At 37.1% G+C, this 27,891-nt stretch overlaps 1 protein-coding gene across 2 annotated transcripts in view; it reads right to left on the reverse strand.

The window, feature by feature from the left end:
* Positions 1–27,891, reverse strand: part of Usp25 (ubiquitin specific peptidase 25) — a 111,787-nt gene that overhangs the window by 28,574 nt on the left and 55,322 nt on the right. For both annotated transcript variants that reach the window (XM_057763625.1, XM_057763624.1), the window contains exons 8-17: positions 26,413–26,489; positions 19,526–19,599; positions 13,956–14,104; positions 12,624–12,751; positions 12,204–12,299; positions 10,854–11,015; positions 10,094–10,320; positions 6,961–7,031; positions 5,652–5,880; positions 4,073–4,273 (exon numbers count right to left, since the gene is read on the reverse strand). In XM_057763625.1, coding sequence (XP_057619608.1) covers positions 4,073–4,273; positions 5,652–5,880; positions 6,961–7,031; positions 10,094–10,320; positions 10,854–11,015; positions 12,204–12,299; positions 12,624–12,751; positions 13,956–14,104; positions 19,526–19,599; positions 26,413–26,489 — 1,414 coding nt within the window. The remainder of the gene's footprint in view (positions 1–4,072; positions 4,274–5,651; positions 5,881–6,960; positions 7,032–10,093; positions 10,321–10,853; positions 11,016–12,203; positions 12,300–12,623; positions 12,752–13,955; positions 14,105–19,525; positions 19,600–26,412; positions 26,490–27,891) is intronic.

The following is a 27,891-nucleotide window of genomic DNA, read 5'->3' on the forward strand; positions in this document are numbered from 1 at the left end:
GGAGGCAGGTTCCCCTTAGAGGAGATGTGTCACTGGAGACAGCCTTTGAAGTTCCAAAGCAGACAGTACTCAGAGGGTATCCATCTCTGCCTCGTGCTTTTGAATCAGATATAAGTTATCAGCTACTGCTGCAGCCTTTCTGCCACCAAGCTCCCTGCCATGAGTCATGGACACAAATGCTCTGCAACCACGAGCTCCAATTGTTTTCTCTTAGAGGTTGCCTTGTCCATGGTGTTTTGTTACAGCAATAGAAAGGCAGTAAAACATAGCCGTATCAGGACAATAAAGTCTAGAAATAAAATGAGGGTTTTGTAAGCAATTTAGTTTGTGGGATGGAGGATAAGGTGAACTCCAAAACCCAATGGTTAGTGAGTTTATTCTGTCAGAGGAAACACAAACAGCCAAGTAATGATAGTAAGCTAGGTGTTACACCGTACAATAACAAAGAATCAAGGTAGGATGCTGATTGGAAAAGGCTAACAGTCCTGAATCCTAGAAATGTTTTGAGCTGAACAAGAGATAGGAAAAGTTTTAATACAACAGCAGTATAACAAGTTTTTTTCTTTAAAGAATTATGGGCTATATAAAGCTTACTAGTATGCAAAAGTCTTTCAGTTCTATCTCTAGCACACACAGAAAATTATACTAGTTACATCTTGGGTAATGGATTACAAAAGAAAGTAGAATTGAGGTCATGAAGATATTAAAAGCTATTGGAGCAATCTTAAACGATATGATTGCCCTTTGGATGACAGACAGCAATAAGGGCAGACAAAAGTGATGAGATGTAAATGTGTATTTTGGAAGCAACATTAGGAATCAGAACTTGAACATAAAGGTAATTCCACAATTTTTGACATGGGTTACTATGGGGATAGAGGTGATTTTTACTATAAGGAAAACCAGAAGTGAGATTGCTTAAATCATATATAGCAAGGAAGGAGAGAAGCTAAAATCATTAATTCCCTACATGTATAACTAGTTCCTGATTGAGAATGGTATGTTCAATACCCCTACTGAGGACAGGGTAGAGATAATAATAAGATACTTCCAATAAGACAGTGCATCTCTTCCTGGATGGTTTCTTGCTTTATACTTAGGACTTTACAGACATTTGCCAAGAAAGTGTTTCCCTGTGTTTGCCAGTTTCTTTTCACCATACAGCAAGAATAATGGCTAATAGGTTAGAGAACTTAGCACAACAAGGGCAAAAAAACCAACCTGGTAAAATACTAGTCTAACTAACAGTCCAAGAGTTTATCAATATCAAGCATCTAAAAGAATAATTTTATTTGATGAGGACAGTCAAATCTATTATATTTCATGGGTCCATGGTTTTCTTCTATTTAGAAATGTGATTTCAAAATACTTTATAGGCAATATTAAATGATTTTGACTGTCACCCAGACTGACTTTCTATGGATAGACTAAAAAACTGACATTACATAAATATTTATATATGTCATCTATTTTAATTTCACAGGAAATCAAGATAAATCTATTATAATACAATATATTAAATGTAATGATATTCATAACTTTCTAGAAATGAACTATGGGCCCAATATACACACTTGGGAGAGTGCTATTAATAAGAACATTTTAGAAGATATGCCAGCTGATTTGTGTCTTGAAACTTGTGGGCAGGATTATTTTGGAAATGAAAAGAGTCTAGGAAGAAGAAAGAGTTTTTGGAAAACATTTTTAAGGATCAATAAAAGACTCTTAAAAAAACCTTGATATAAATCACATTAATAAGCAAATTAAAATTAAGGACAAACTAAGAAGGGTTATAAAAAACTTGGTAGTGAAAATAGATTGGAGTGATCTTGAAAAGATTCATAAATATTTTGAGATATTCAGAGGATAAAAACTGCCTAAGTTATGAACACTATTAGCAATGTCACCATTGTAGGAAAGTTCCCTACATGTGAGAGCTATGAGGAACAGGTTAAGGTGAGAGGAGGGACAAGCTAACAGCCTAGAAAAGTAATCAGAGAAGCACTCAAGGAAAAAAAAGGTGCTTATTACCTTGACTTTCTGGGAACCATATTCACCACATGCATACTGACAGAGAAAAAGAGATTACTGCATCTTCTCCATTCAATCAAGAGTATATTCAATCCTCCCCTAAACACAGCTTTGAGAGAGCAATGTTGGGCTGGCTGTGAGCAAACAAACATGGAACTCTTGAGTCTGCATTTCTGGGTCTCTAAACTCAACTGTGTAATGTTAATAATAAAGGCCTCAAAACATGAGTTAAACATCAAGCTAACTCATAACAAAAAAGACATTACTTTGTTATATTTAAGAGCTGGCAGCCCATGGTAAGCTGGCTATTCTCTGGTAGATGGAGCTCAATGTCCGCATACTATGGATAGCACTAATTGAACATAATGAATTAAGAAAAGAAGAGGGAAGAGTTGGAAGATAGGCTGGATAAGATTTGCATACATTTAGCTTCTGTGGGCAATGAATATTACTGGAAAAAAATAATACTACTAGGTTTAGCAAACAACAAATAGCAATTTGATTAGTATTGTATATCCTAGTGGTGGTAGTTTAAATGTAGTTGGCCCCCATAAGCTCATAGGGGGTGGCACTATTAGGAGGTCTGGCTTAGTTGAGGTAGGTATGGCCTTGTTGGAGGAAGTAGCGGTAGGTTTTGAGGTCTCATATATGACCAAGCCATACCCAGTGTCTCAACCACTTCCTGTTGCTGCAGGTCAACAGGTGTATTAACTCTCAGCTCCTTCTCCAGTACCATGTTAAGCCTGTATGCCACCAGGCCGCACCAATGATGATAATGGACTAAACCCCTGGAACTGCAAGCCACCCAATTAAATGTTTTCCTTTATAAAAGTTGCTGTTGTCATGGTGCCTCTTCACAGCAAGAGAAACCCTAAGTCACTAATATTCCTTCTTGAAATATCACTAAGTGGATACAGATCTGTAGCTGGTTCCTTTGCTTAATCTTTATTGAGAAAAGAAGATGGAAATCCCGGCAAGGAAAGTGAGTAGGTAAAATGATCCACTCAGAGTGGAGAGAAGCAGAGATGAGAAGTCAGGGGTCTCTCTGGGTTTTCTCATTTTTGTGTGGAAATTCTCTAGATTTACTTCCTATCTTCTCACTTTTCAGTGCAGAGAAATGGGAAATTTGTAGCAAGAAACTCATGGTCCTAAAACCTGTTTGCAATTAATCTGCTTAAAAAAAGATTAAAAGAAATTTTATCTTCAATTGTCCTAAAAGCTCTTTGTATTAAATTATTTTAGTATTTACTTTGAATATTTAATGTTTTTTCAGGTAATATCTAAGAATTACATATTTTAACATTTATGCTTTTTATGAATTTGCCAGTTTTATTGATCTGTATACAATTTTTAGCTTGGAAGACAGTTTTAAATATTTAGTGCTTAGTGAAATTACTTTATCTTTTGTAAAAGTAGGTATTGATCATATGGCTCTACAACTGAGGTATATTCCCAACCCTGTTTTGTAATCACAATTTAAGAAAAAAGAAACTGAATCAATGCTGCTATCCCAGTATTATATAATAAACATGAGTATTTTAATATTGTCTATTGAGAACTCTTTCATAATTGACCCAGCAAGTCAATTTACTTCTTTCCTAACCACAGCCTTTCCTTCTTCCTGCCAGAAGGATAGCACCTGGCTCAAAGTAGGCAGGAAAATCTTAGCAATTTTCTTGAAAAGGCAAATGTATGTGCAGTGGTGTCGGTCAAGGAACAAGGAAGCTCTGAGCTCTGGGCATGGGGGGTCCTAGACCTTTACTAACTTCTATTGCTTCTTTATGCTTGACTGTAGTTAAATTTCATGCTTTAATTTCTTAAACAGGTGCCAGTTTTAATTACCTATATACCATTTTTAGCTTGACAGATAGTTTTAAATATTTAGTTTTGACTAACATTATTCAATTTTTTTTTTAAAAAAAATTGGGTGTTGAGCACATGGCTCTACTCCTGAGCATTAGTGAGCATATCATATATTAAAACACAATAATAATTGATGCTGTTACTTAATAATAAAATACAACAGTAAAATTTGACAAACCTGTAGCTGCAGAAAACTCCGCCTCCCTCAGTTTTTGAGCAGCTAAAAGCTTTTCCTGCAATGCTCTTTGTGCAAGTTGCGTATCCCATTCTTCAAGTTCCTTCTCAAATCGTTGGTTGTCTTCCTCAACAAAATCTCTCAAATCTGGTGGCAATGTTTCTAGTCCAACAAGGGCCTGCCCAGTCTCTTTATTAAACTCCTCTGCAAATCAAATTTCAAAAAACTACTATAAAATTAAGAATTAAAGGAAAAATGCAAAGCTCAAACAAGAATACATTTCAAATAGAATATAAACTCTAGACCACTATTATATATAGTTATTATTTCAAACAATATTACCTAGCTTTTCTTTAAAAGTCTTAAAGTGCTCAGACAAACAATGGCATGAGTATTTGAAAATGAACTAAGGGATTCTGAGAAGTTTCTAGAGTCTGAAGGGTACTGATGAGACACAATCTGTGATTAAAATGTTTTGTGTCTCTAACACTGATATAATATCATTTTTGCCACTCTAAGACAGCACCCAATCTATGATCATGCAGAAAGTGGCCTTTTCACAGAAGTGGGCAGCAATCATGACTTTTTTTAGGCTCTACGCAGAACTGAAACTGTTTTTCATGTTAAGGAGTTAACTATAACACAAAAATACAAACTTAAGAAGCTTATCAATGCAGCAAGATGTTCTGACATAGTATGTAACCAGTACTTAACAAGTCACGTGAATTGTAAACTCTCTTAAGTTAGAAATGGACAGCCTGGTCAGGTGATACAAAAAAAAAAGTTGGCTGCATCTCTTCAGAGCCTTTACTGGGTGTTTTCTTTATGAAAAGCCCGTGTTAGAGTAACAACAACAACAACAAAAAAGACTCATACTGGCTTTGGCTCTGAGCTAAGAAGATTACAGTGAGCAAGGCTAGCCAAACACACACCCTATCCAATGGAAGAAATCTGTTTGAGAACACATAAACAAATGTTTTTGAATGTTACAAAAAACTTTGCAAGAGGAGAAGACATGAAGTTCAAATATAGTAAAGTATATAAAGTTCAAAATGTACAAGACTGCTAAGTGAAACTGGAGGAAATGTCACAGCCCAGAAAGAAAGTCTTCTGTGTTACCTGAGGTGTCAAATGTCCGTCAATGTGTCGATGCACCATGGAGGAAAACATTCAGCTTTACACTTACTATTTAGCTGTGAGGACAATATGACTGCATGGGTCACATTGCCAAAGTCTACCTTAGGTTATGCCACTTCCTCAATTCAGCTTCCCACATCGCATTTTCCACCCTGAGTCCTTATTCAAAAGTCTATCACTCTGGGACTGCAGACCTGGCTTAGCAGTCAAAAGAACTTGCTGTTCTTGAGGACATGGATACAGTCCCCAACATCCATATAGTGGCTCTCGATAACAGTCTGTAACTCCAGTTCTAAGGGATCCACTCTGATCTTCTGGTGGGCACACAGGCACGAGGCTCTTCTTATACAGTGCACTCTTATACATGCAGGTAAAACACTCATACATAAAAATAAAAGGTAAATAACCTCTAAACAATAATAATGGTGATGATGCATCATCTTACCTTGTATTAAGAATTGTGCCTTGTCATTTATGTACATCAAACAGTAAGCACTGGCATTTCGATAACCACCAAAAGAGTCCCTTACTAGCTCTTCCCATGATGACTTAGTCACAGCAATATCATTGTACTTCATCCATCTGCTTTCACGATGGTCAAAAATATATGCCCAATAGTGCCCGGCATTGGCCTGACCTTCGTGAACTAAAACAGCATGAAGGCGATAAGGGACCTAACATGGAAAAAAAAACAAAGTAGAACTTTGAATATACAGTCTTTATACCATCTCCAACTGAATCTGAACACTCCCTATTTGAGGAAAGATGCAGGGAGGAGGGCACTTTTTTTTTAAATGGAAGTAAAGTAGCTGGAATCAAACTTTTAGAGAAAAACAACAGAACAAAAAAAAATAACATGCAAAATAATCTGGGGGTGGCTGGAAATCTGGAGGAGTTAAATAAACTAAAATATATACAAAACGTGTAGTAATTGAAAATAGACTAGTGTGTGTTAGTGTGAGGCCTACCACTTATTTCTACTGAACAAAGGAGTCATGGTGAACATTTAATACACACACAGTTTCCCTCAGTTTTCACAAAAAACAGACTGTATAATCTCTTCATATCCAGAGTTAACATTTTATCTCTTCTTGCTGTTTGGAAACAGTTTCTTACTATGTAGCCCTCCTTGGCCTGGAAACCATGTGCTAGATCTACGTGACCCAACATTCTGGGTGCTGGCTTTAAAGGAGAGTGCTACCACTCCCAGCTAGAAATTAAACATTAACTGAGTTTTGTAACTCTCCCAAAATTAAGTATCTTTAAATGGGCATATGTTTTCTGATGTTTGGAAAATAGATTTTATTGAAATATTTTTAAGGTAGCTAGGTATATCATAAAGGAAATGTTTTAAAATTTTTATCAGAAATTTTCTCCCATTAGTTTATTCTGTAATACCAAATATATTACTTATTATAATAAAATATATCCAAGTTATAGGACAAAACATGTATTGGGAGTTAGTATAAGATAGATAAGATAAACGAGAGAGGATGGAAGGATAGTAGTTCAACAGTCAAAAGCACTTATTGCTCTTCCAGAGGACCTAAGTTTTATCCTCAGCACATATGTGCAGCCGATCATAGCTGCCTGCAACTCCAGCTCAAAAGTTATCTAACACCTTTGGCCTCCAGAGGCACTGATAAACACAGAAACATCCACATAATTAAAAAACATCCTTAAAAGCAATGTAAAGATGAATTAGAGTGTATGTCAACAATTCTGACAATGATAGCAGCTCAGTGTTCACTTACTTGGATCATGGATTTGTCAGAGTACATAAGTTCAATGGTTCGGTGGATTCTGGATATGCTTTCCTGCAGATCTGCAGACAGAAGTCGTGACTTAATGGATGACAAGTGTCACATGAATTTTTACTGAGAGTAATAGCAGAGGGACCGAGGTTCTCTTATAATCACACTAGAGAAGAAGAAAAGTTTCCTAAACTAGTCTTTAAGATGCTAGTTATCATTCCTCTTCCAGCTAAGAATTATTCAATAAATTTAAGAATGTCAAAAATAGATATTAACTAGCATTGGAGTCCTTGTGAAATAAAGTCAAAAGTACCAAAAATAGGACTCATCAAAGAAATATGCAGTGCCAAGAAAATTAAACTGCACTCAAGCATTCAGTAAGCTTTCAAGGAATCCTAACCCACCACCCCATACATACACACATGGTACTGGAGATTTTTCTAGAAAAAAATCCACTATGAGCTTGTGTACATATAAGTAACTGAAAGACTAAAGTAACCCAGGGAAAGGACTCTAACTACAGTACTTTCTACCTCTATTTCTACTTCTCTAGAAAAGAATCCTATAAAACTAAAGACTGGGTGTCCACAGCTACATTATTTCAGAATTTCAAAATCTTAATAAATGACTGTATCAATACATTTAAATACCATATAATCACAACATACTATTAATTGGTTGAAGAGAACCAAGAAGCCAGAAAAAAAAATATCAAAAAATATTAATAACTTCAAACTCTGGAAAGAATTATTTTAGCCTAGTAGAAAATTAAAAAAAAAACATAAAAACATAACATCAACACCCTATGAACACCTAAAATTTTAATCAGCACTACAAACCAAAAAAGGGGGGTGCTACAGAGATGACTCACTGGTTAAGAGCACTGGTTGCTCTTTCAGAAGATGTGAGTTCAATTCCCAGCACCCACATACACAGCAGCTCACAACCATCTGTAACTGTAATCCTATGGGCATCTGAAGCCCACTTCTGGCCTCCAGAGGCACTGCACACAGGGATGTACCAAAATACATGGAAACAAAATACACACACAAATTAAAGGGAAATAACCAACAAAACAAAAACCAGCATAAAGGTCAAATGTCAAACTGGGAAAATAGAGTCTATGGCATGCACTATGGGCAAAAATATTAATGTTTCAAATAGAGTACACTGCCTTTTCAGAAATAAGAATTAGAAAAATACTTAATATAAAATATAGGCAAATAAACTACTTCACAACTTGTTACAGTAAATAAATAATGTATATAATACTTTCAGCATTTCAGTTTTGGTATATATTAAACTGTCCAAAATGTTTACAAAATAAAATAATGAGATAAATAATACATTTTTAAAAATATGAAAATTCAATGCACTTATAATTAAGGGAAAGCAAATCAAGACACAGAAATGGCATTTATGACCTACCAGACTACTCCAGAAAAAAGTAAATCCAGGGTTTGGAAATTTTCTGAGAGTACCCTCTCACACAGAACTATTTATAACAGGCATAATTTTAAAACATACAAACCTTAACTAAAAAATGCTATCTTAAAAACATATTCTATTTATTGAAAAATATTATGTTTATATTATGTATTTATATACATGCATATATATGTAGTAGGCCAACAATGGATATTAAATACATTATTGCTGTACATTGGGATATAACACAACAGTTTTAAAACTAAAGCTGGTACACTGTATCAATAGGAATTAAAGACAAAAACAAGGATCTGGAGTGAATCAGTCTTTCCTTGTCCACAGCATGGTATACACAACTTCTTATGCCATGAATGTTCCTCATGCTCATCTATCTAAATTGACATCTATCTAAATTGAACTCATCACCTTTTCTTCCTCTTCCAAGTAGGGAGGCACCAATTTGTATTTACAAAAGTTTATTTTACTTATTTATGCTACTGTGAACTAAAGGGAGCAATGAGATTTCTCTCTCAGGTCTGTGATTGTTAACCTCCATGTGCCTGTTGTCACTGAATAATATTTCTAATTTTTCATTTCTTTTTTCCCTTGATTCAGTACCTTACTGTCAAATGTTTATTAGCACCTACCATCTGCCAAGTCCAGAAGAAAATTATCCAACACTTATTATAGCATTCAATAAACACTATGCTTAATTAATGTTAGCAAATTCTAATATTAACATTATTTTCTATGTATATGTACAACATTAAGATAAGCTCTCTAGTTACTGAGGCTAACAGTACAATTATTGACTCTATTAAGCTGCGATTGTTCTTTAGTCACATTTACCATAGGAGTCAATTTGACATTTACAGTAAGACACCTAGAGCAATGAAAGCTGTTTAATGTGATTTCTTCCTTTTACTATAATTAATAGTTTAGAGTTAGTTGGGTATGTATATTTTGACAAGTTAAAAAACTATACTATAACTTATCATGAAATATTAAAGTTAAAAAGTATATTTTAACAGAAAAAGATATGAGTTCAAAATAAAATTTCTTTCAAGAAAGACAACTTGGCACTACAGTATGGATGCATTCATGTACAATGGCTCCTGCACATAAAATCCTTATTTTTCTTATTTTGCTGCATAGTCCCTGAAAATTGTCCATACTGGCATTGGGTTCACGGATCATTTCTGCAAATCTGTTAGACCAGATTTAAAAATTAAAAGTCTAAGGTTGGAGATGGGACTCAGCATCTCTAGCACGAAGATGCCTCCAGGCTCAATCTTAAGTACAATTTAGGAAAAAACAAACAAAAATGAAAACTAACTTCTTAAATTTTTACACCTAAACATAAACAGTCATCCCCTTTTCACTATGCGGACATCACTAAGTACAAATTTTGATGCTCTGTGACATTTCACCAATGGAGTAGCTGCAAAGGCAAAGCCAGTTTGATACAAATTTAGATACTCCACTGCAAATCAGACCATCTGTTATATCATTAATCAGTTAAGGAATCTGGGGAAGCCCTTTCAGTCCCTGTGACTCCGACACTCACTGCATAAAATTGGAGAGTCACATCAGTTTCTCACACAGAAAATCTTCATAAAAGATTGAAAAAAATACTTGTGTTTAAATATGAAACCCAGAGGTATCTGACGTCATCTGAAGTAACACACCAGGAGAAGCTTCTTACCTCGTGTGTCATTTTCTATTTCTGTCCTCCAGCGATGTAAACAGCTCTCTAGCACAGACAGTTCCTCTTCTGTTATGTGCCTTGGTGCTGGATGCATGGGTAAATCTGGAGGTATCCGAGACTGAGTGAATGGTTTGTGTATCACTGTCCTCAGTGATAGGGCAGCACCTGATGCAGGTGATGAGCTGGGCAGTTCTGAAGCAGGGGTTCCCTGCTGTTCTGTTGTGCTGTGTATTTAAAGAATACATTACTGATTAAACTTCCAGCACTAGGAAAGACTAGGCCAGATACATAAGATAGCATCAGAGTCTCTCATAATTTCAAGAGGAAGTGGTCTTAAGAACAGATCTAATATCCTTAGTGCTTGAAGACTTGAATCTCACAAGGATGAAATTGTGAGTCTAAAGTAAGATTGTCTTTCTGTTTTTAAATGAGAAATCTAATGCATGCTCTAAAGATCTCTTGTTAATACCAAGCTAGAGTCACAGAAACAAATTCTACTCTGAATTGCTTTACATATGATAAAATGTTTAAAATCTACAGACCACAACATTGCAAAGAATAAATCTGAATAGAAAAAAGTTTATGAGAATTCCAATTGATAACTATAGATCTACTGAAATAATAAAAGAATAATCTTCTAAGTGAGTTTTAGAAGGGTTGTTGAAGTCACAGCATGCACACTTGATCAAACCCTGCCCGGATGTGTTCCAGGACACAGTCAGCCCAGCAGCAGGCTGTGTGTAGGTAGAAACGTTACCTTGGTGAAGACTGGGATGGTATGGAGCCACTAGTTGAGGAACTAGCATCAATATCATCAACCGGAGAGGTGCAAACAGGTTTACTCGAGGCAAATTCCAATGCATACTGTAGAACATCTACCAAGGGGAATCTTTTGGGACCGGAACCATAGCTTAAATATCTGTTAATAAAATATACCAATGTTTTATCTATATCATCAGCAATATGTTTTTAAGCAAGTCTTATAAAATGAAACAACACAAATAAGTCAGAAATGAAGCTTACTTTCTAAGGAAGAAGATGAAACTGAATATACATTAAAGAAATGCACTAAATGTTCTCGAAAGGACAGCAAAACTGATCAAAATGGAAAGCTGTGAGTACAGCTGTACCTAAGACACTGTTCTGAACTGTGGATCAGGGGAAGATGGCGTTCTAAACTGTGGATCAGTAAGAAGATGCCGTTCTAAACTGTGGATCAGGGGAAGATGTCGTTCTAAACTGTGGATCAGTGGGAAGATGGCGTTCTAAACTGTGGATCAGGGGAAGATGCCGTTCTAAACTATGATCAGTGGGAAGACAACCTGTTGGACCATCTGCAAATATTCTCTTTGAATCCTACACTGATCTCAGCTTCAAAGTAGTGGCTTTTACCATTATTTACTTTGTGAGCACTTTTCATACATATGAACCTTATGAGAATAAAACCTACTGGAAATATAATACATATTCACTCAACAATTTGTTATTAGTGTGAAGATTAAAAGCAAATGGGAGGAACTCAAATAAAGTTGTAGCTAACCAACTGGAATTATATACACCACATTTCAGCCTGTGGACTTATCTGGCTGCATGACACCCACATTCTACATTTCATGAGGTTTCCTAACAAATAATGCAGTATTGTGGATGTAGCAACATTTGCACACACAGCCACTCACTTGGGGTACTCAATAGCACTGGCTCTCGCCACGCGCCTATGAGCTGCCTAACCTCCTCTCACTGCCTACCTTATTCCCGAGTGACGCTGCTGTATGACGTTTGGGAGACCAGGGAGGTTAGAGTTTGAATCTTCTCTTTTACCTGCCATTCTTTTCAACACAAAGTAAATCTCATGCTCTGTGCTAGAGTCTTTTAGCTCCATTTATAGCATCAGGGGAACAAGCTGATGATAATCACATATTTAATTTCAATTTCTAAATAAGCCTTTAAAGCCTATTAAAGATGCAATCTATTTTCTAAAATAATTAATCAAACTTCAAATCATATAAGTTTAAGTTATAAGTTACCCAGAGCATACTAAAAATTAAAAATTTTGATAATCACCAAATACATACTTTCCTATCATAACTACATAAAAGTTAAATACCTCTCTAATCTTTGTTGTAATACTGTGAGGTAATCTTTAAGTCGTTTGATCTCTTCACGTTTAATTCTTGTTATTTCTCTGTTTCTGTGCATATACCTATCAAGGAAAAAATTAGCAATCATTAGTATTTCCAAATAACTTGGAAGCAGGTATGGTGTTAAGTCTAATTATTACTATAAAGGGTCAATTGAAATTTTATAAGATATCATATGTAAAACACAAGAATATTTTAACATTCCAATATGCATTTATAACTATATATTTATAAAAGAAATGAACATATTCCCATGAAAAATATCAAGCTATCATGTATCAATGAGGCTTCAACTGAAAGAAATAACATCACATAGTTACCACACAGTTACCCTTCCCTCACTCACTGAGAGGTTGCAAAACTGTAACATTCTCTGTAAACCATACCTGTCCAGATATAAAACTTGGGGAAATTCTAATTTATTGTGAATTTTTTCTGGTCTTCCCAATGCTTGATTAAATTCAAATCTTGACAGTTCAAATGTTAATACAGGAGGCAGCTCAGTAAACCAATGCTGAAAGGAAACACAACAAATACTGAGATCAGTTTCTGTTTTCCCCATTGAACTTTTTCAGATGGGGATACACCACTGCTGCTGACATCACCGTCTGACATCACGGAGAAAGGAGTACAGTGGCTTCCTTACAGCTGATGTCTTTTTAAAAGGTTTTCATAGCCTTGGAAAACCCAATGGTGGGTCTGATGTGTAAGAGGACAGAGGGAAACCTTATCTCCATACTGCTCTTTTTCCACAATTGTTTACATTAGAAATCCCAGCCAGAAGAGAAGGACAGTTTCCATTAAGACTCAAGAGTTCTGCCTCCTTCAGTCTTCTGCTGAGTGACACTTCCTGAAATCGACCCACTTGTCATATCCCATGACTTGACTCAGAGGGAAAATTACTTGTCTGGCACTAATGCTCACTGTTCTCACCCTAAAATTGGGAAAACATTATCTTCCTATTTTGTTTAGATTTTTTTCTTTTTTCTTCCCGTTTTTATCTTGAACCTTACAACTATACATTATAGTAATTTATGAAAAAGATTTGCAATTAGCAGATAAAGTTTGTTTGTAAAACTATATTTATAAAATTTAAACACAAACTATGTTTAATGTGTTAAATTTCTTGCTGCTCTGAGCCAGTGTCCCCACTCACCCACACATACACATGTGAGATTCAACGAACCTTCAAAAAAGTTGTTTTCATGTAAACCTCAAGATTTACAAAAGCCTACTATTTGTTTCAATGGTGAATGTTTACATTCAAGCAAACAGATACAGAGATGTAAAATAATGGACCAAAGATTTAAGCTATTTATTTTTATAAGCCCTGTAATAAGGTGCTGTTAAAGGGAATGCCAGAGTCACAAAAATGGCACCACATACTCCTCAGTAAGTGTGCATGATCTTAAATCTGAACCTTAACAGGAATATGATCTAAATATAATCTATCATAGATTATATTCTGTAAAATATAATTGTATAGAATGTAATCTAACATAGATTATATTCTGTACAATGTAATTGTGTAGAATGTAATCTAACATAGATTATATTCTGTACAACTTTCACAATTTACATCTAATTATTGTAATTAAATGCAAACATTTTTTAATATTTTCTCCATCATTAGCAGCTATGTAATTAGAACCTTAAATATGCATTGGGGCATTTTTAAAAAATGGGAGTTAAGAGGACAATGAAAACGCTGAACTCACCTCTTGACCTGATTTTCCTGAATTATCTGAATGTAACGATTCAATCTCTCCTTCAATCATCGCAGCTTCTAGGCACTCATGCAGGTCTTTGAACCCGTTGACCTGAAGTGGATACTGACCAAACATTTCAGTGTTTTCAAATTTTTTTCCTATAGGATGGTTGGAGAAGTTAATTAATGTTCCTCAATTTGGCTTTTCAGCTACTAAAAGTAACTGTATATATGGATCCTTTCCTGAATCTAAAAGAGCATCAATCACTGTGCTCCAGAGAATAATGGGTGAGTAGAGCTTTCCTACACACACACACGAACCCATATATATTTTATATATAATATATATGTATATGTGTATATGTATGCATACATGTGACAATGGGTTAGTAGAGATTTCCCACTGGCTAATACATATACACGAGTGTATTCATTCACACTTAGTCACAGATAGTAATTTTAACTTACATGTATATGAGCTCTTAAGACACTGTGCTAACACTGGATATGTGTGTATATACACATGCATATGTATGTGTGTATGGCCCTTCTGATATAAGATTCTCCTCAGTATGCTGTGAATATGCTTTATTACCATTGGTTAATAAAGAAGCAGCTTCAGCCTATGACAGGACAGAATAAAACCAGGTGGGAACTCCAAACAGAGATACAGAGAAAGAGTAGGCAGAGTCAGGGAGATGCCATATGGCTACTGAAGGAGGAGGATGTTGGAACCTTTCTGGTAAGCCACCGCTTTGTGGTGGTACATAGATTAATAGAAATAGATTAAGATATAAGAGTTGGTTAATAAGAAGCCTGAGCTAATAGGCCAAACACTGCTTGTAATTAATATACTTTTCTGTGTAATTATTCAGGTCTGGGCAGCCAGGAAACAAACAAGCAGCCTCCGCTTACACCACCCTTTCATATTTTATGATGAAAAGAATATGGAAGGGTATAAATGGATAGAGCCAATGAAGTCTAAAGCTCATACACAGAGGGAAATAGGCCATTCTAAAAAAATTAAGATGTTGGAATTAAATTAAATTCAGAATTTTGGTACATTTTATGGCTTCAAAATAATTCCATGAAAATTTGAAAGATATTTGTTAGATAATAAAGAGACAAATAAGTAAATAAATAAAATTTTAGGCTTGAAATGAGTAGGGAAATGAAAATAGCCCCTACGGAAAATTCAGGGAGGCCAGTGTCATTGTCCAGGTGAGGTTACCAAGGCAGGGACATGAAGCTCTCTTCTCAAGTCCTCCCTTTATGCCAGAATTTACGTTTCTGTGCATCACTGAAAATTCAAGACACATTGCAGCAACTCCTGCTGTGCATGTCTTATTCAGCAGCACTCAGATGTGCAGTCCATGGAGAGCAAGGTGAAGAGTGAGAATCATGGAGACTCTCCACGCAGTTCACGGAGAGTCCGAGAATTGGATTCAGAGAGAATGGGGGATATAAGAGTGATCTCGAACACTCGGAGGAAAGGGGAGTGTGAAGACAAAAGACCTGACAGGAGCAAAGGCAGGTCATTGGAATAGAAGTTCTCCAAATGCTGAGGATGCTTTGTAGGAAAAATACATTAATAAAGTAACAGAAAATTGCTGCAAGGAACGACAGGTATGAAACAGGGTGAAAAACCATATGATCATTTCATTAGATGCTGAAAAAGCATTTGACAAAATTCAACACTCCTTTATGATAAAGGTCTTGGAGAGATTAGGGATACAAGGGGCATACCTAAATATAATAAAAGCTATTTACAGCAAGCCGACAGCTAACATTAAATTAAATGGAGAAAAACTCAAAGCCATCCCACTAAAATCAGGAACACGACAAGGATGTCCACTCTCTCCATACCTCTTCAATATAGTGCTTGAAGTTCTAGCAATAGCAATAAGACAACATAAGGGGATCAAGGGGATCCATATTGGAAAGGAAGAAGTTAAGCTTTCATTATTTGCAGATGATATGATAGTATACATAACCGACCCCAAAAACTCTACCAAAGAACTCCTACAGCTGATAAACACCTTTGGTAATGTGGCAGGATACAAAATCAACTCCAAAAAATCAGTTGCCTTCCTATACACTAAGGATAAGGAAGCAGAGAGGGAAATCAGAGAAGCATCACCTTTCACGATAGCCACAAATAGCATAAAATACCTTGGGGTAACTCTGACCAAGGAAGTGAAAGATCTATTTGGCAAGAACTTTAAGTCTTTGAAGAAAGAAATTGAAGAGGATACCAGAAAATGGAAGGACCTCCCTTGCTCTTGGATTGGGAGGATCAACATAGTAAAAATGGCAATTCTACCAAAAGCAATCTATAGATTCAACGCAATCCCCATCAAAATCCCATCAAAATTCTTCACAGATCTGGAGAAGACAATAATCAACTTTATATGGAAAAACAAAAAACCCAGGATAGCCAAAACAATCTTATACAATAAAGGATTGTCTGGAGGCATTACCATCCCAGACTTCAAACTCTATTACAGAGCTACAGTACTGAAAACGGCTTGGTACTGGCATAAAAACAGAGAAGTCGACCAATGGAATAGAATAGAAGACCCTGACTTTAGCCCACAAACCTATGAACACCTGATTTTCGATAAAGGAGCTAAAAGTATACAATGGAAAAAAGAGAGCATCTTCAACAAATTGTGCTGACAAAACTGGAAGTCAATCTGTAGAAGAATGAAAATAGATCCATATATATCACCATGCACAAAACTCAAGTCCAAATGGATTAAAGACCTCAATATCAGTCCAAACACACTGAATCTGATAGAAGAGAAAGTGGGAAGTACTCTACAACACATGGGCACAGGAGAACACTTCCTACGTACAACCCCAGCAGCACAAACACTAAGGACATCATTGAATAAATGGGACCTCCTGAGACTGAGAAGCTTCTGTAAAGCAAAGGACACTGTCACTAAGACAGAAAGGCAACCCACTGACTGGGAGAAGATCTTCACCAACCCCGCAACTGACAAAGGTCTGATATCCAAAATATACAAAGAACTCAAGAAATTAGACCGTAAAAGGTTAATCAATCCAATTATAAAATGGGGCACTGAGCTGAACAGAGACTTTTCAACAGAAGAAGTTCAAATGGCCAAAAGTCACTTAAGATCATGCTCAACTTCCTTAGCAATCAGGGAAATGCAAATCAAGACAACATTAAGATACCATCTTACACCGGTCAGAATGGCTAAAATCAAAAACACCAATGATAGCCTCTGCTGGAGAGGTTGTGGAGAAAGGGGCACTCTCATCCATTGCTGGTGGGAATGCAAACTTGTGCAACCACTTTGGAAAGCAGTGTGGCGGTTTCTCAGGAAAGTCGGGTTCAACCTACCTCTTGACCCAGCAATACCACTATTGGGAATATACCCAAGAGATGCCCAAACATACAACAAAAGTATATGCTCAACTATGTTCATAGCAGCATTGTTTGTAATTGCCAGAACCTGGAAACAACCTAGATGTCCTTCATTGGAAGAATGGATGAAGAAAGTATGGAATATATACATATTAGAGTACTACTCAGCAGTAAAAAACAATGACTTCTTGAATTTTGCATACAAATGGACGGAAATTGAAAACACTATCTTGAGTGAGGTAAGCCAGACCCAAAAAGAGGAACATGGGATGTACTCACTCATATTTGGTTTCTAGCCATAAATAAAGGACATTGAGACTATAATTCGTGACTCTAGAGAAGCTAAATAAGAAGGTGAACCCAAAGAAAAACATATAAGCATCCCCCTGAATATTAACCTTCATCAGGCGATGAAAGAAGACAGAGACAGAGACCAACATTGGAGCACTGGACTGAAGTCTCACGATCCAAAGGAGGAGCAGAAGGAGAGTGAGCACGAGCAAGGAACTCAGGACGGCGAGGGGTGCACCCACACACTGAGGCAATGGGGATGATCTATCGGGAACTCACCAAGGCCAGCTGGCCGGGGACTGAAAAAGCATGGGACAAAACCGGTCTCGCTGAACATAATGGACAATGAGGACTACTGAGAACTGAAGAACAATGGCAATGGGTTCTTGATCCTATTGCATGTAATGGCTTTGTGGGAGCCCAGGTAGTTTGGATGCTCACCTTAATAGACCTGGATGGAGGTGGGTGGTCCTTGGACCTCCCACAGGGCAGAGAAACCTGCTTACTCTTTGGGCTGAGGAGGAAGGAAGACTTGATTGGGGGAGGGGGAGGGAAGGGGAGGTGGTGGCGGGGAAGAGGCAGAAATCTTTAATAATTAAATTAATTAATTAATAAAAAAATCAGCAAGAAAAAAAAAAAGAAACAGGGTGAGGATAAGAAATGAAACATGGTAGAACAGTGACCTGAATGATTTTCATTGTAACACACACAGTTTAGATAGAAACGTATTTAAGCCACATCAATTAGCACAATATCTATGAAACAACTTCCTAATACTAAGTGTCAAGATGAATTGACAGCCACGATGAAGGATTGTACCAGCTGAATATGCTCTGAAGTGTACTGCAGTACCCAGTCCCAGCCTGCTTAGACCTACTTCCTCATTTACACAGTGCTACTTCAGATAAATCAGAAGGGCAAATTAAACAACCTGATTTTGCGTGCTAAATAATTGTTTAGCATTTGAAGAAAAATGCAGTTACCTCATTGTAACTTTAAATGCCTAATATGCAGTTTATGTCTGCCTTATTCAGGCCATTACAAAAAGACAACGCTTTGAACAATGTGAAAAATCCCCTGTGACATTTTGGAATTTTTCTCAAAAGTTTATAGCTTGAGAATCAAATATTTGAAAAACATATATTTAATGAGCCTGATATCTTTCCTTTTTTAAAAAATCAAACAGAAATTTAAAAGACCTAAGTTTTAAAAAATATGCAGCCTACAATGAGTAGAATTACTCTCAGTCAATATTAAAAAACAAAATACTTCCATTTCTTAAAAATGAGTAAGGATGTTATAATCACTCTGAAACACACTGTGCCGACTTGCTAAATTCAAACTTAACCAAGTGACCATCAAACCAAGGTGGTCATTCAACTCCAGCACAGCATGCAAGTTCCACACCTGAACTGCCTGAGGGCATAAGCATTTCCAGATTTGTGAACTCTTCTAATTATGGAATGTCCGTGGACACCTGGTTCAGTCCCTGCCCCTCTGCCATCTCCCTCTCTTTTCCTCGAGGGGCTCAGGACGGAAGCCTGTACAGTTACACTCTTCTGCTGAGTTATTCCTTATCCTGGGTTGAGCATCTCTTATAGTCAAATCCAAAAAGACACATGTTAAAAAGCCATAGGCTTTTAGGATCATATCAGTTCTCTCTAATTCACATTCTGAAGTTCTCAGCATCTCAAAGGCCTTTTATTGAAAGAAGTATTATGATAAAGGAAGTGCAGTGTGAACATACACTGTAGTTAGGTCTGTGCAAAAGATGAGTAGGAAGGGGGCAGAAGAGTACATCCAGTTACAAATAAAGACTACCAACAAACACAGTCAAAAGAGCCAACAGACAGCAGCATCTTGAGATAATAAAAGTAAACAAGCAACCATACCTTCAAGCACTCCCATGGCTAGGAATCTTCCGTAGAACAACTCTACCATAGGGTTCTTTGGCTTCTCTTCATCCCTAAAGCATGTTTAAAAGATAGAAATATGCTTATAATTATCAGTTCTATAAATAATTGAGAAAACATTAAAAAGGACCATTAAAAAGAACAATATATGACGAGATGGTAATATTCACATGATTATCACGCACACAGCTCTGTTATTTATTGTGTCACCTTGGGCAAAGTACTTAAATTTATTCTTCAATTTCTTTACCTGTCAGCTAAGGATAATTACAGTAATTGAGCTGGCAGAATGGATATGAGGGCTGAATGAGTTACTGCTTGGGACCAGCTGAGAAGTCAGCTACGCTCAGGAGGTGCTTGCTCTTCCTATTACCACTGTACATGCCATCTCATACTTTTAAGCTAGTATAATACTTGCCTTATTGGGAAGAGAAAGGGATGCTTCATCCTAAAAGATTTCTGAAAAAAAACCTCATTTCCCACATTCACCCACTAAAGTACATAGAGTTGCAAGTGCCACCAGTGAGAAGACCAAACACCCTGGTTCTGAAGTAGAGCCTATGAGATTTTGCCTTTTTGTTTGAAGGAAGCAAGAAAATCGTCAGGTTTTACTTTTTAAAAAATTTATTTATTTTATATGCATTGGTGTTTTTATCTTCATATATGTCTCTGTGAGGGTGTTGGATCCCATGGAACTGGAGTCACAGACAGTTATTAGCTGCCATGTGGGTACTGGGAATCGAACCCTGATCCTCTGGAAGAGCATCGGTGCTCTTAACCACTGAGCCATCTCTCCAGCCCCTACTTTGTCTTCTTTAGAACTTATACACCTCCAAAAGACACTATTTAACCTGGTCTGTATGAAACTTTGCTGTGCTCACAACTGTATAAAGGAATTTATTATTTTGTTTAAATTTATAAATCTGACATGATTTTTAAAGTGGTTTTACACAGGTCATCACAGATCCTTAGAGCCATGTAAAGCTCACCGGGCCTTACAGTCATCCCATCTTGCATGTCCTTCAGCTTCTTTGCGTTTGACAACTTGATGTCTCATACATAAATGACCTATGTCTTTTCCATGATTAATTTAATTTCAATTAATGTGTCTTCATGTTTCATCCATGTTTTATGAAGTATCAGAATTCCCATTTATTAGAAGCTGAATAATATGCTATTGTTTCGTTCATTCATTATCAATGGACATTTTGTCACAGGGTATACAGTTTTTTATGAACAGGGTATACAAATACTGCTTCAGACTGTGTTTAAAGCATTGGAACACATGCCCACAAATCAAGATGCATTTTTAATTTTTGAAGAACTACCAAACTATGCTGTGTGGCTGCTATACTATTTCATATATATATTTCATATATCAGCACTGCACAGAGGTCCTGACTTCACATTACCTGGTTTGATAGTAGCCACCTAGGGCTGTGAAGTGTTCCCACTCATTCTACAATAAGGCAAGTTATAGAACTTGCTTTCATGTGTGGTTACTGCAAGTTTGTACCTAGGGGAGGTTCCTGCTCACCTGCAGCCCTGGATAAGCAGAGAACAGGGTCCCTTACTTATACACACTGGGGACATGTGAGGATATAGTGTATGTCACTAATTTGAGGGTTGCTGTCATCAATACAATTATATAGACCCAGCAGTTAAATTATATCTGACTATAAAAATCGAAGTGTTTACACAACACAAAAACTTAATCTTTGGGAATCTTCCTAAGAAAGAATGTTCTAAACTGTGACAACAAATGGTTCTAGAGACTCACTTGACATGGGGAAAACATCCAAAAAGTGACAATTGTGATTCTTTGGCTGTAATTATTAATAGGAATCAGCATTTCCATGAAGGAAACCTATGTTATCTAGGCCTTGACCCTTTCCAATCACACAAATTAACTCTTGGGAAGAATGATGACCTATCTGATGCCTTTTGACTTGATAACTTCGCAGAAGCAACTAGTTGCAACTGGTTATGCTAATTCTGAACTCTAATTACTTATTTTCAAAGCACCTGTGAGAATTCTGGCACACTCTGCACTGAGGATACCACATCTTTCCTGAAGGCTACAAGCATGGACATTTCAGAACTGTCTACTCTGTCTTCTTTGCATCTTCCCAGACACTCTTTACTCTGAATCACAGATCATGAACCCTAGAAATGTGCTGTGGTTACATCAATAGAAACAGGGAAAAGCAGAACTGAAAAAAAGTTAAGAAGCAATGAAAAGTCCTATTATAAGAGACACAACTCTCACTGAACTGAATGCACAACCAGAGAAAACTAAGAACTACTGAGAAGGAAATGAGGGTAGTTCCAGGAAAATTTAAGATTTAGATAAAAAAGGAATAAAAAGGACTTTTTTCTAAAAATTTTAGAAAAAAAACCAAACAGCTATAAATGGAGAGTGGAAGGTGGAAGATTATGGATAAAAGGCGATTGAGCAGTGTAGTGTAGGATATCCTTTATGATGTTTACCTGAGAGGATAAAGTAGGAATTCAAGGGTAACACTTCAAAGCACTGAGAGAACCTTCTAGAACAATGGTTAATACAGGGAGATAAAAAGACTGCTCAAGTCTGATGACTTTATGTTCAGCTGCCTCTGGGCATTAGAAGGTTAACAAAGAAAGGGCAAGAAACATGCACTTTTCTCAAAAAGAAACTCTCAGGGAACAGAGCCACAGAGGCATCCACAGTTGAATCTTTCTGGACCAGTGAGTTGGCGGAGCACACTTGTTCAACCAGGTGAGTGGGAAGAAAGTAGAGGGGACGGATAATTTGGATATATGGTGCAGAAGAATTGTCTGTATTCTGGCAATCATGTTTTAAATAAATGCTGATTGGTCAGGCAGGAAGTACAGACAGGAAAACCAGACAGGAAGTAGAAATGATGCAATGAGAACAGGAGCATTCTGGGAAGGAGGAAGTTGATTCCTCCCACTCCTGCCCAGACCACCAAAGCAGCAGGATGTCACATGCATCACTGAAAAAGGTACTGAGCCACATGAAAATCAGAAAAATGGGTTAATCAAGATGTGAGAGTTAGCCAGTGAGAGGCTAGAGCTAATGGGCCAATCAGCTTATAATTTATGGAGACCTATGTGTGATTTTCTTTGAGACTAAACAGCTGGGGGTACCAGGCAGAACAAAGAACTCCACAAGCAGGCCTGGTCCTTCATGTTACAGATATCCTAACTCAGGTATCACTAATCTTCATTGTGAGGAAACAATCAAGATGTCACTGAAGGAATTAGAACAACAGCAAGTGTAAGGGGCACAGAGTAACTGACCATGAAGCGTGCACTCGGTCTTTCAAGCAATCCTGGCTCTGTATAAAGCAGATGCTAGCAAAATGCTACAATCTAACTCAAGCCTTCTGTTGATTTTTATTTCTGCTGCTGCTGTAAAACACCCCAGCTAAAAAAGAAGCTTTGGGAGGAAAGGCTTATTGGCTTATAATTCCAAGTAACATCCCATCATCTCAGGACATTCACCAAGGCAGGAGCTTGAGATTGCTGGTCACACTACAACCACAGTCTGAACCACAGGAAAACTAACGCACTCATGCTGCCTGCTCACGTCAGCTAGCTTTCATCACTGCTACACAATTTAGGGCTCAGTCCATGGTATGGTGCTGCCCACATTCAGGGTAAGTCTTCACATCTCAGTTAACAGGACAATCGCCCACAGATACGCTCAGAGACCAATGTGATCTAGATAACTCCTCAGTTGAAGTGCTCTCCTAAGTCTAAGTTGTTTCTGGTAGACATTTAAAACTAACCATCATCACTTTCTAAAGGAAGGGATGTGACAGACACACACACACACACAATGTATACATGCATGTAACTGAACTCAAAGGTATATGGCACCCCAAAAGACAAGCATCTAAAGGCTGCAGAGATGACTCAGTGGTTAGGATGGCTTTTTTCTCCTGCAGAAGACCCAGGTTTGTTTCCCAGCATGTCTAGGCAGCTAACAATGATCTGTAGTTTCAGTCCCAGAGTTTCAACAATATCTTTTGGCATCCACAGGCACTAGGTGCATACATGGTACTCATCCACTCAGCCAAAACATTGATCCACATAAATAAGTCATTTAGAAAAAGGATATAGCATTAAGAAATATATTCAGGAGTGGGGACACACACCAAAAGTAATCTCAGAATAGTACTGCAAAGGTATCTTTACTGGAGGCTAGGCTTTGGGTCTCAAAAGCATCAAGAGCAGATTCAGTGCTGAGGTTTGAATAGGGAGTTGTGGGCAAGTATCTACATGAAACTAAGATGAAGACAGAACACAACCTTGGAGGCAGGGTTTAGAGGCCTTTGCAGCAACTATAGCGGAAAACACATTGCTAGAACATTCTCCATCAGAAAGGAGGGCTGATGGGCAAAAAATGATCTCAAATGGAAAATGCACCCTCTGAGTTAACAGGTATCCAATGGCATAAACTTCCAAACAAGCCAAAAAGAAATCAGCTCTCAAATGCCTTTCTATGATGGAGATAATTTGCAAATGTTTAATTTTGTTCCCTCAAATAGCACACACTTGGTGCTAAATTCATTTTTATTTTGTTTTCTTTTGCTTTAATAAGTTGCATGTTTTGTTATTATTAAACATAATAATATTGAATATTCTTTTATCAATTTTTGGTAATTTAATGTTTATGTAATGAATTTTGCCTTTCCTACTCATTCCTCTCATTTCTCTTCCTCTCCCACTGAAGTGCTTCTTCCTAGTAAGCCCCACCCTACTTTCATGGCATTGTTTTGTGTGTGACCCACTGGGGATAATTACAATGCCTTGTAAGAGATTAAGAGTTGTTTATTAGAGAATGAGCAACTTGCCCTCTTTGTAACAAGTGTTAGGAGGCAAACACTTCTCAGTATGGGATGTGAAGTCAATTTCCACACAAGATCCACGATGCAGTGCGGCTGAGTCCACTCATGCGCAGATAACCAGAACACTAAGCTCCTGAGAGCACAGGCACTGCCAGGTACAAAAAAAATGCCTTTTTACTGGAGAGCTCCCTATCTCTGGAATTCCCATTTGGTTTCCTCCTCCTTTCATGATGCCCCTGAACCTTGAAGGGGGCAGTATAGCTGTCCCATTTAGGGCTCCGCACTCCAATCTCTATTTCTTAGTGCACTACTCAGCTAATCACAACTTATGGCCAAAGGACACTTCTCTCATTAAACTTTGGCACTGTACTGTAAAGTAAGGCCTTAGTAAGATTCTCTCAGCTTGGTTTACGTTCACAGACAGTGGTCTACAAGCAACTCACTAGTAATGGCTGTCATTCTGCAGAATTAAAGCCAATAAGGCTTTCTCAGCTTAGGTTTTATCCTAAATTTCTGTCATTATTCTGGCAACAACACAAGTCAGAATTGCACAAAATTAAGAGATTAATACTGCAGGGTAAAAATGACAAGGTAACATGCTGGTGCTAGCTCTGTGTGTGTGTGTACATGTGTGTGTGCGTGTGTGTTGTATGTGTCTTAATATTCTTCTGAAATATAAAATCCAGGCACACTCAGCTCAATATCTGAGGTGCTGAGAAAACTAGAGATATTTAAGTGAAAGAACACAGCCCAAAGATGAGGACCCCAGCAAACTCTGTACAGGTACAGCTTACTATGGAGCCCACAAAAACTAAAAAACTGGAACATATTTTTTTAATTTATTGACTTTTGTACACAAGGCAAAATAATCTGATTTCTGGGTATAATTCCTCTGAATTTTGCCTTAAAAGATCAATTAAATGTCATTTGGGAAAAAATTCCCTTGGATTTTGACAGCAAATTCGAGGGTTGAATGTTTAAGTACATCTCTGATGGATAATGATATTGCAGCCTATTGAAATTAATGGCAAACCATGTTCTAGTGGCCTTTACATAACAATAAGGCTGAATGTATTTTAAAATAAAAAGAAAAAGAACACGAAAGATACTTAGGAAAACTGAAAGAAGGAAGGAGGTAATAATTTTGAGCCTAGGATTTCTTGCCTGTGTTCTACATATTGTTCAGTGCACGCTGCAGATTTCACAATATCCTTTAGCAGCAATCTAAATGGCTGGGCTTCAACAAAATACATAAAGGTGCAGTTGGAGAAATGGCTTGGCAGTCAACAGTGCTTGCTGCTCTCGCAGAGAACCTGGCTTTCCTTTCTAGCACACATGTGGTGGCTGAGGACCACCCTCGCTCAGGTTCCAGGTGATTTGATCCCTCCCTTTGCCTCCTCAGGCAGCAGACACATAATGTGGCACACAGATAAACATGCAGGCAAAGCACCCATAAGGGGACAAATAGTTGATATAAAAAGAGTGGCCTCAGGAGACTGAGCAAACTCCACTCCAATGAGAGCGCCTCTTTTTAAACAGTAGGTAAATGGCACCTGAGAAACAACACACAGTGTTGAACTGCCACTGTCCCCACAAATAACTGTGAAACTGTCAAGGATCTGTGCTTACACCCAATTTACAGAATGGGCAGCATGAATATGGAGGGGGAAGTGTTCGTCCTATCCTCAGGAAAGGACTTTAAGATGAAGTAAGGTTTTTTGAAATTCATGCCCAGCTATCCCCCTTCTTCCTCATGAAAAGTTGAACCCAGGAAGAACACAGGGCTGTAAGATTGGTAACCTTAGGACTCTCACACCAGATCTGATAGGAGAAACTGGCAGCTACCGGAAATGTGCTACCTTAACTTCCAAACATTCTTTTAATAACACAGATAACACTAGGACACCCAAAAGTTTCTCTCACTTGCATGTTTGAACTGCACCGGGAGAACAAAAATGATTCTCATTTATTGACTTTAAAGCCCCATCTTTAAATATCACAGTGACTTACGTTTCTTCTTCAGCTTTCATTTGAAAGGCGTCTTCTAACCAATCTAACAACTTGTGTGTAAACTCACTCACATCTTGCTGTGGAGAGAAAAAGGTCAGTTGGTTGATATTGATCTTACTAATAATAAACATGCTAGATGCTGGAAAATAAAACATAGCCAGACACTACTCACAAAAGTATCATGAGATGTGTCCCATAAAATGCAATAAATTTTCATAATTTAACCAGGACAAAAAAAACCCAATGTTTTAAAAAGTATTAAAATCACAAGGTTTCATTTTTAGGAAACACACACATATAAAATGTAACATATGAATTTTTCAAAAATATTAGTTATTTCCTCCCTGTATACTTTGTAATGAATCCATGAAATGAAAGACTTCCTTTTACCAAAAGACTCTGTTTTATACAAAATTATCATCACCTTTTTCTCCTAAAACAAAAAGACTAGTGTTTTGACAAATGTTCAACTCATATACAACTTTTAATCCATATCCACTTTTATCAAGATATTTATTAACTTTTATAGGTAGTAAGCCCAATTATTTAGTCTAGCTTTAAACCCCAAATGAATTTTACATTCAGAAATAGCTAAATAATACCTTTTGTCATCCCTTTGTTTGATTTGTTGATCCCCTAACAAAAAATAGTACGGTAAGTAGTGGCCCACGTAATTACTACCACCATTTACATAATGTTGTTTGGAAGATAGAAGAATAGGTTTAAAAAGAAAGACCAGTTCGTGGCATCAAGACTAGACAGATGAAGCCACATAGGTAATTTACCATAACTAAAGTAGCCTCAAGAATAAAGTAATTGCATTTTTTCCCAAGTAGTGCTTAGCTCAGTGAATTCACCTATAAAATGTTGATGCTAAAATGTAGGAAGAGCAAGCAGCTCTAGTACCATAAAGTTAAACAGGACTGGTCTCAGCACAAAAGTCTCTATTGTATATACTTGTATCACCTCGAACAAAATAGCAGCAAAAAAAAAAAAATTATGGAAAACCTCAAAAAGCAATTTTAACTGAATATGGGTCTTTGTGGAAATCGCTAATAATCTTACGGTGAATTTGGATTAGATAAAAGAAGTGCCCTAACTTTACGAATTGCCAGTAGAACACAGAACAAAAGAAGGCAATTAGCACAAATGAAGACAGGCAGAAATCAAAACTAGCCTTCTAGGGCCAGGGCCAAACAATACCACAAAATGGTGGAGGCAGGAAGATACCCCTATCAGAGAGCACATGGCTCTTCCCGCATCTTCATTCTAAACCCTTGGCCTCCGCGTATATTAATCATTTTCTATTGTTCCTGAGCCACATGATTAATTTGTAAGCATTTTAAACAATTTTGTTCTTCTTGAAGACTGTAGCTAAAAGGAACCATCAATGTTTCCTACTTATGACAAGTCTTCGAGAGAACTATTCCATATCTTTCTATATAATCAATCTAAAATTAACAATTACACAACAAGATG

Source organism: Chionomys nivalis, chromosome 3 (genome assembly GCF_950005125.1).
Source record: "Chionomys nivalis chromosome 3, mChiNiv1.1, whole genome shotgun sequence".
NCBI classification, from domain to species: domain Eukaryota; kingdom Metazoa; phylum Chordata; class Mammalia; order Rodentia; family Cricetidae; genus Chionomys; species Chionomys nivalis.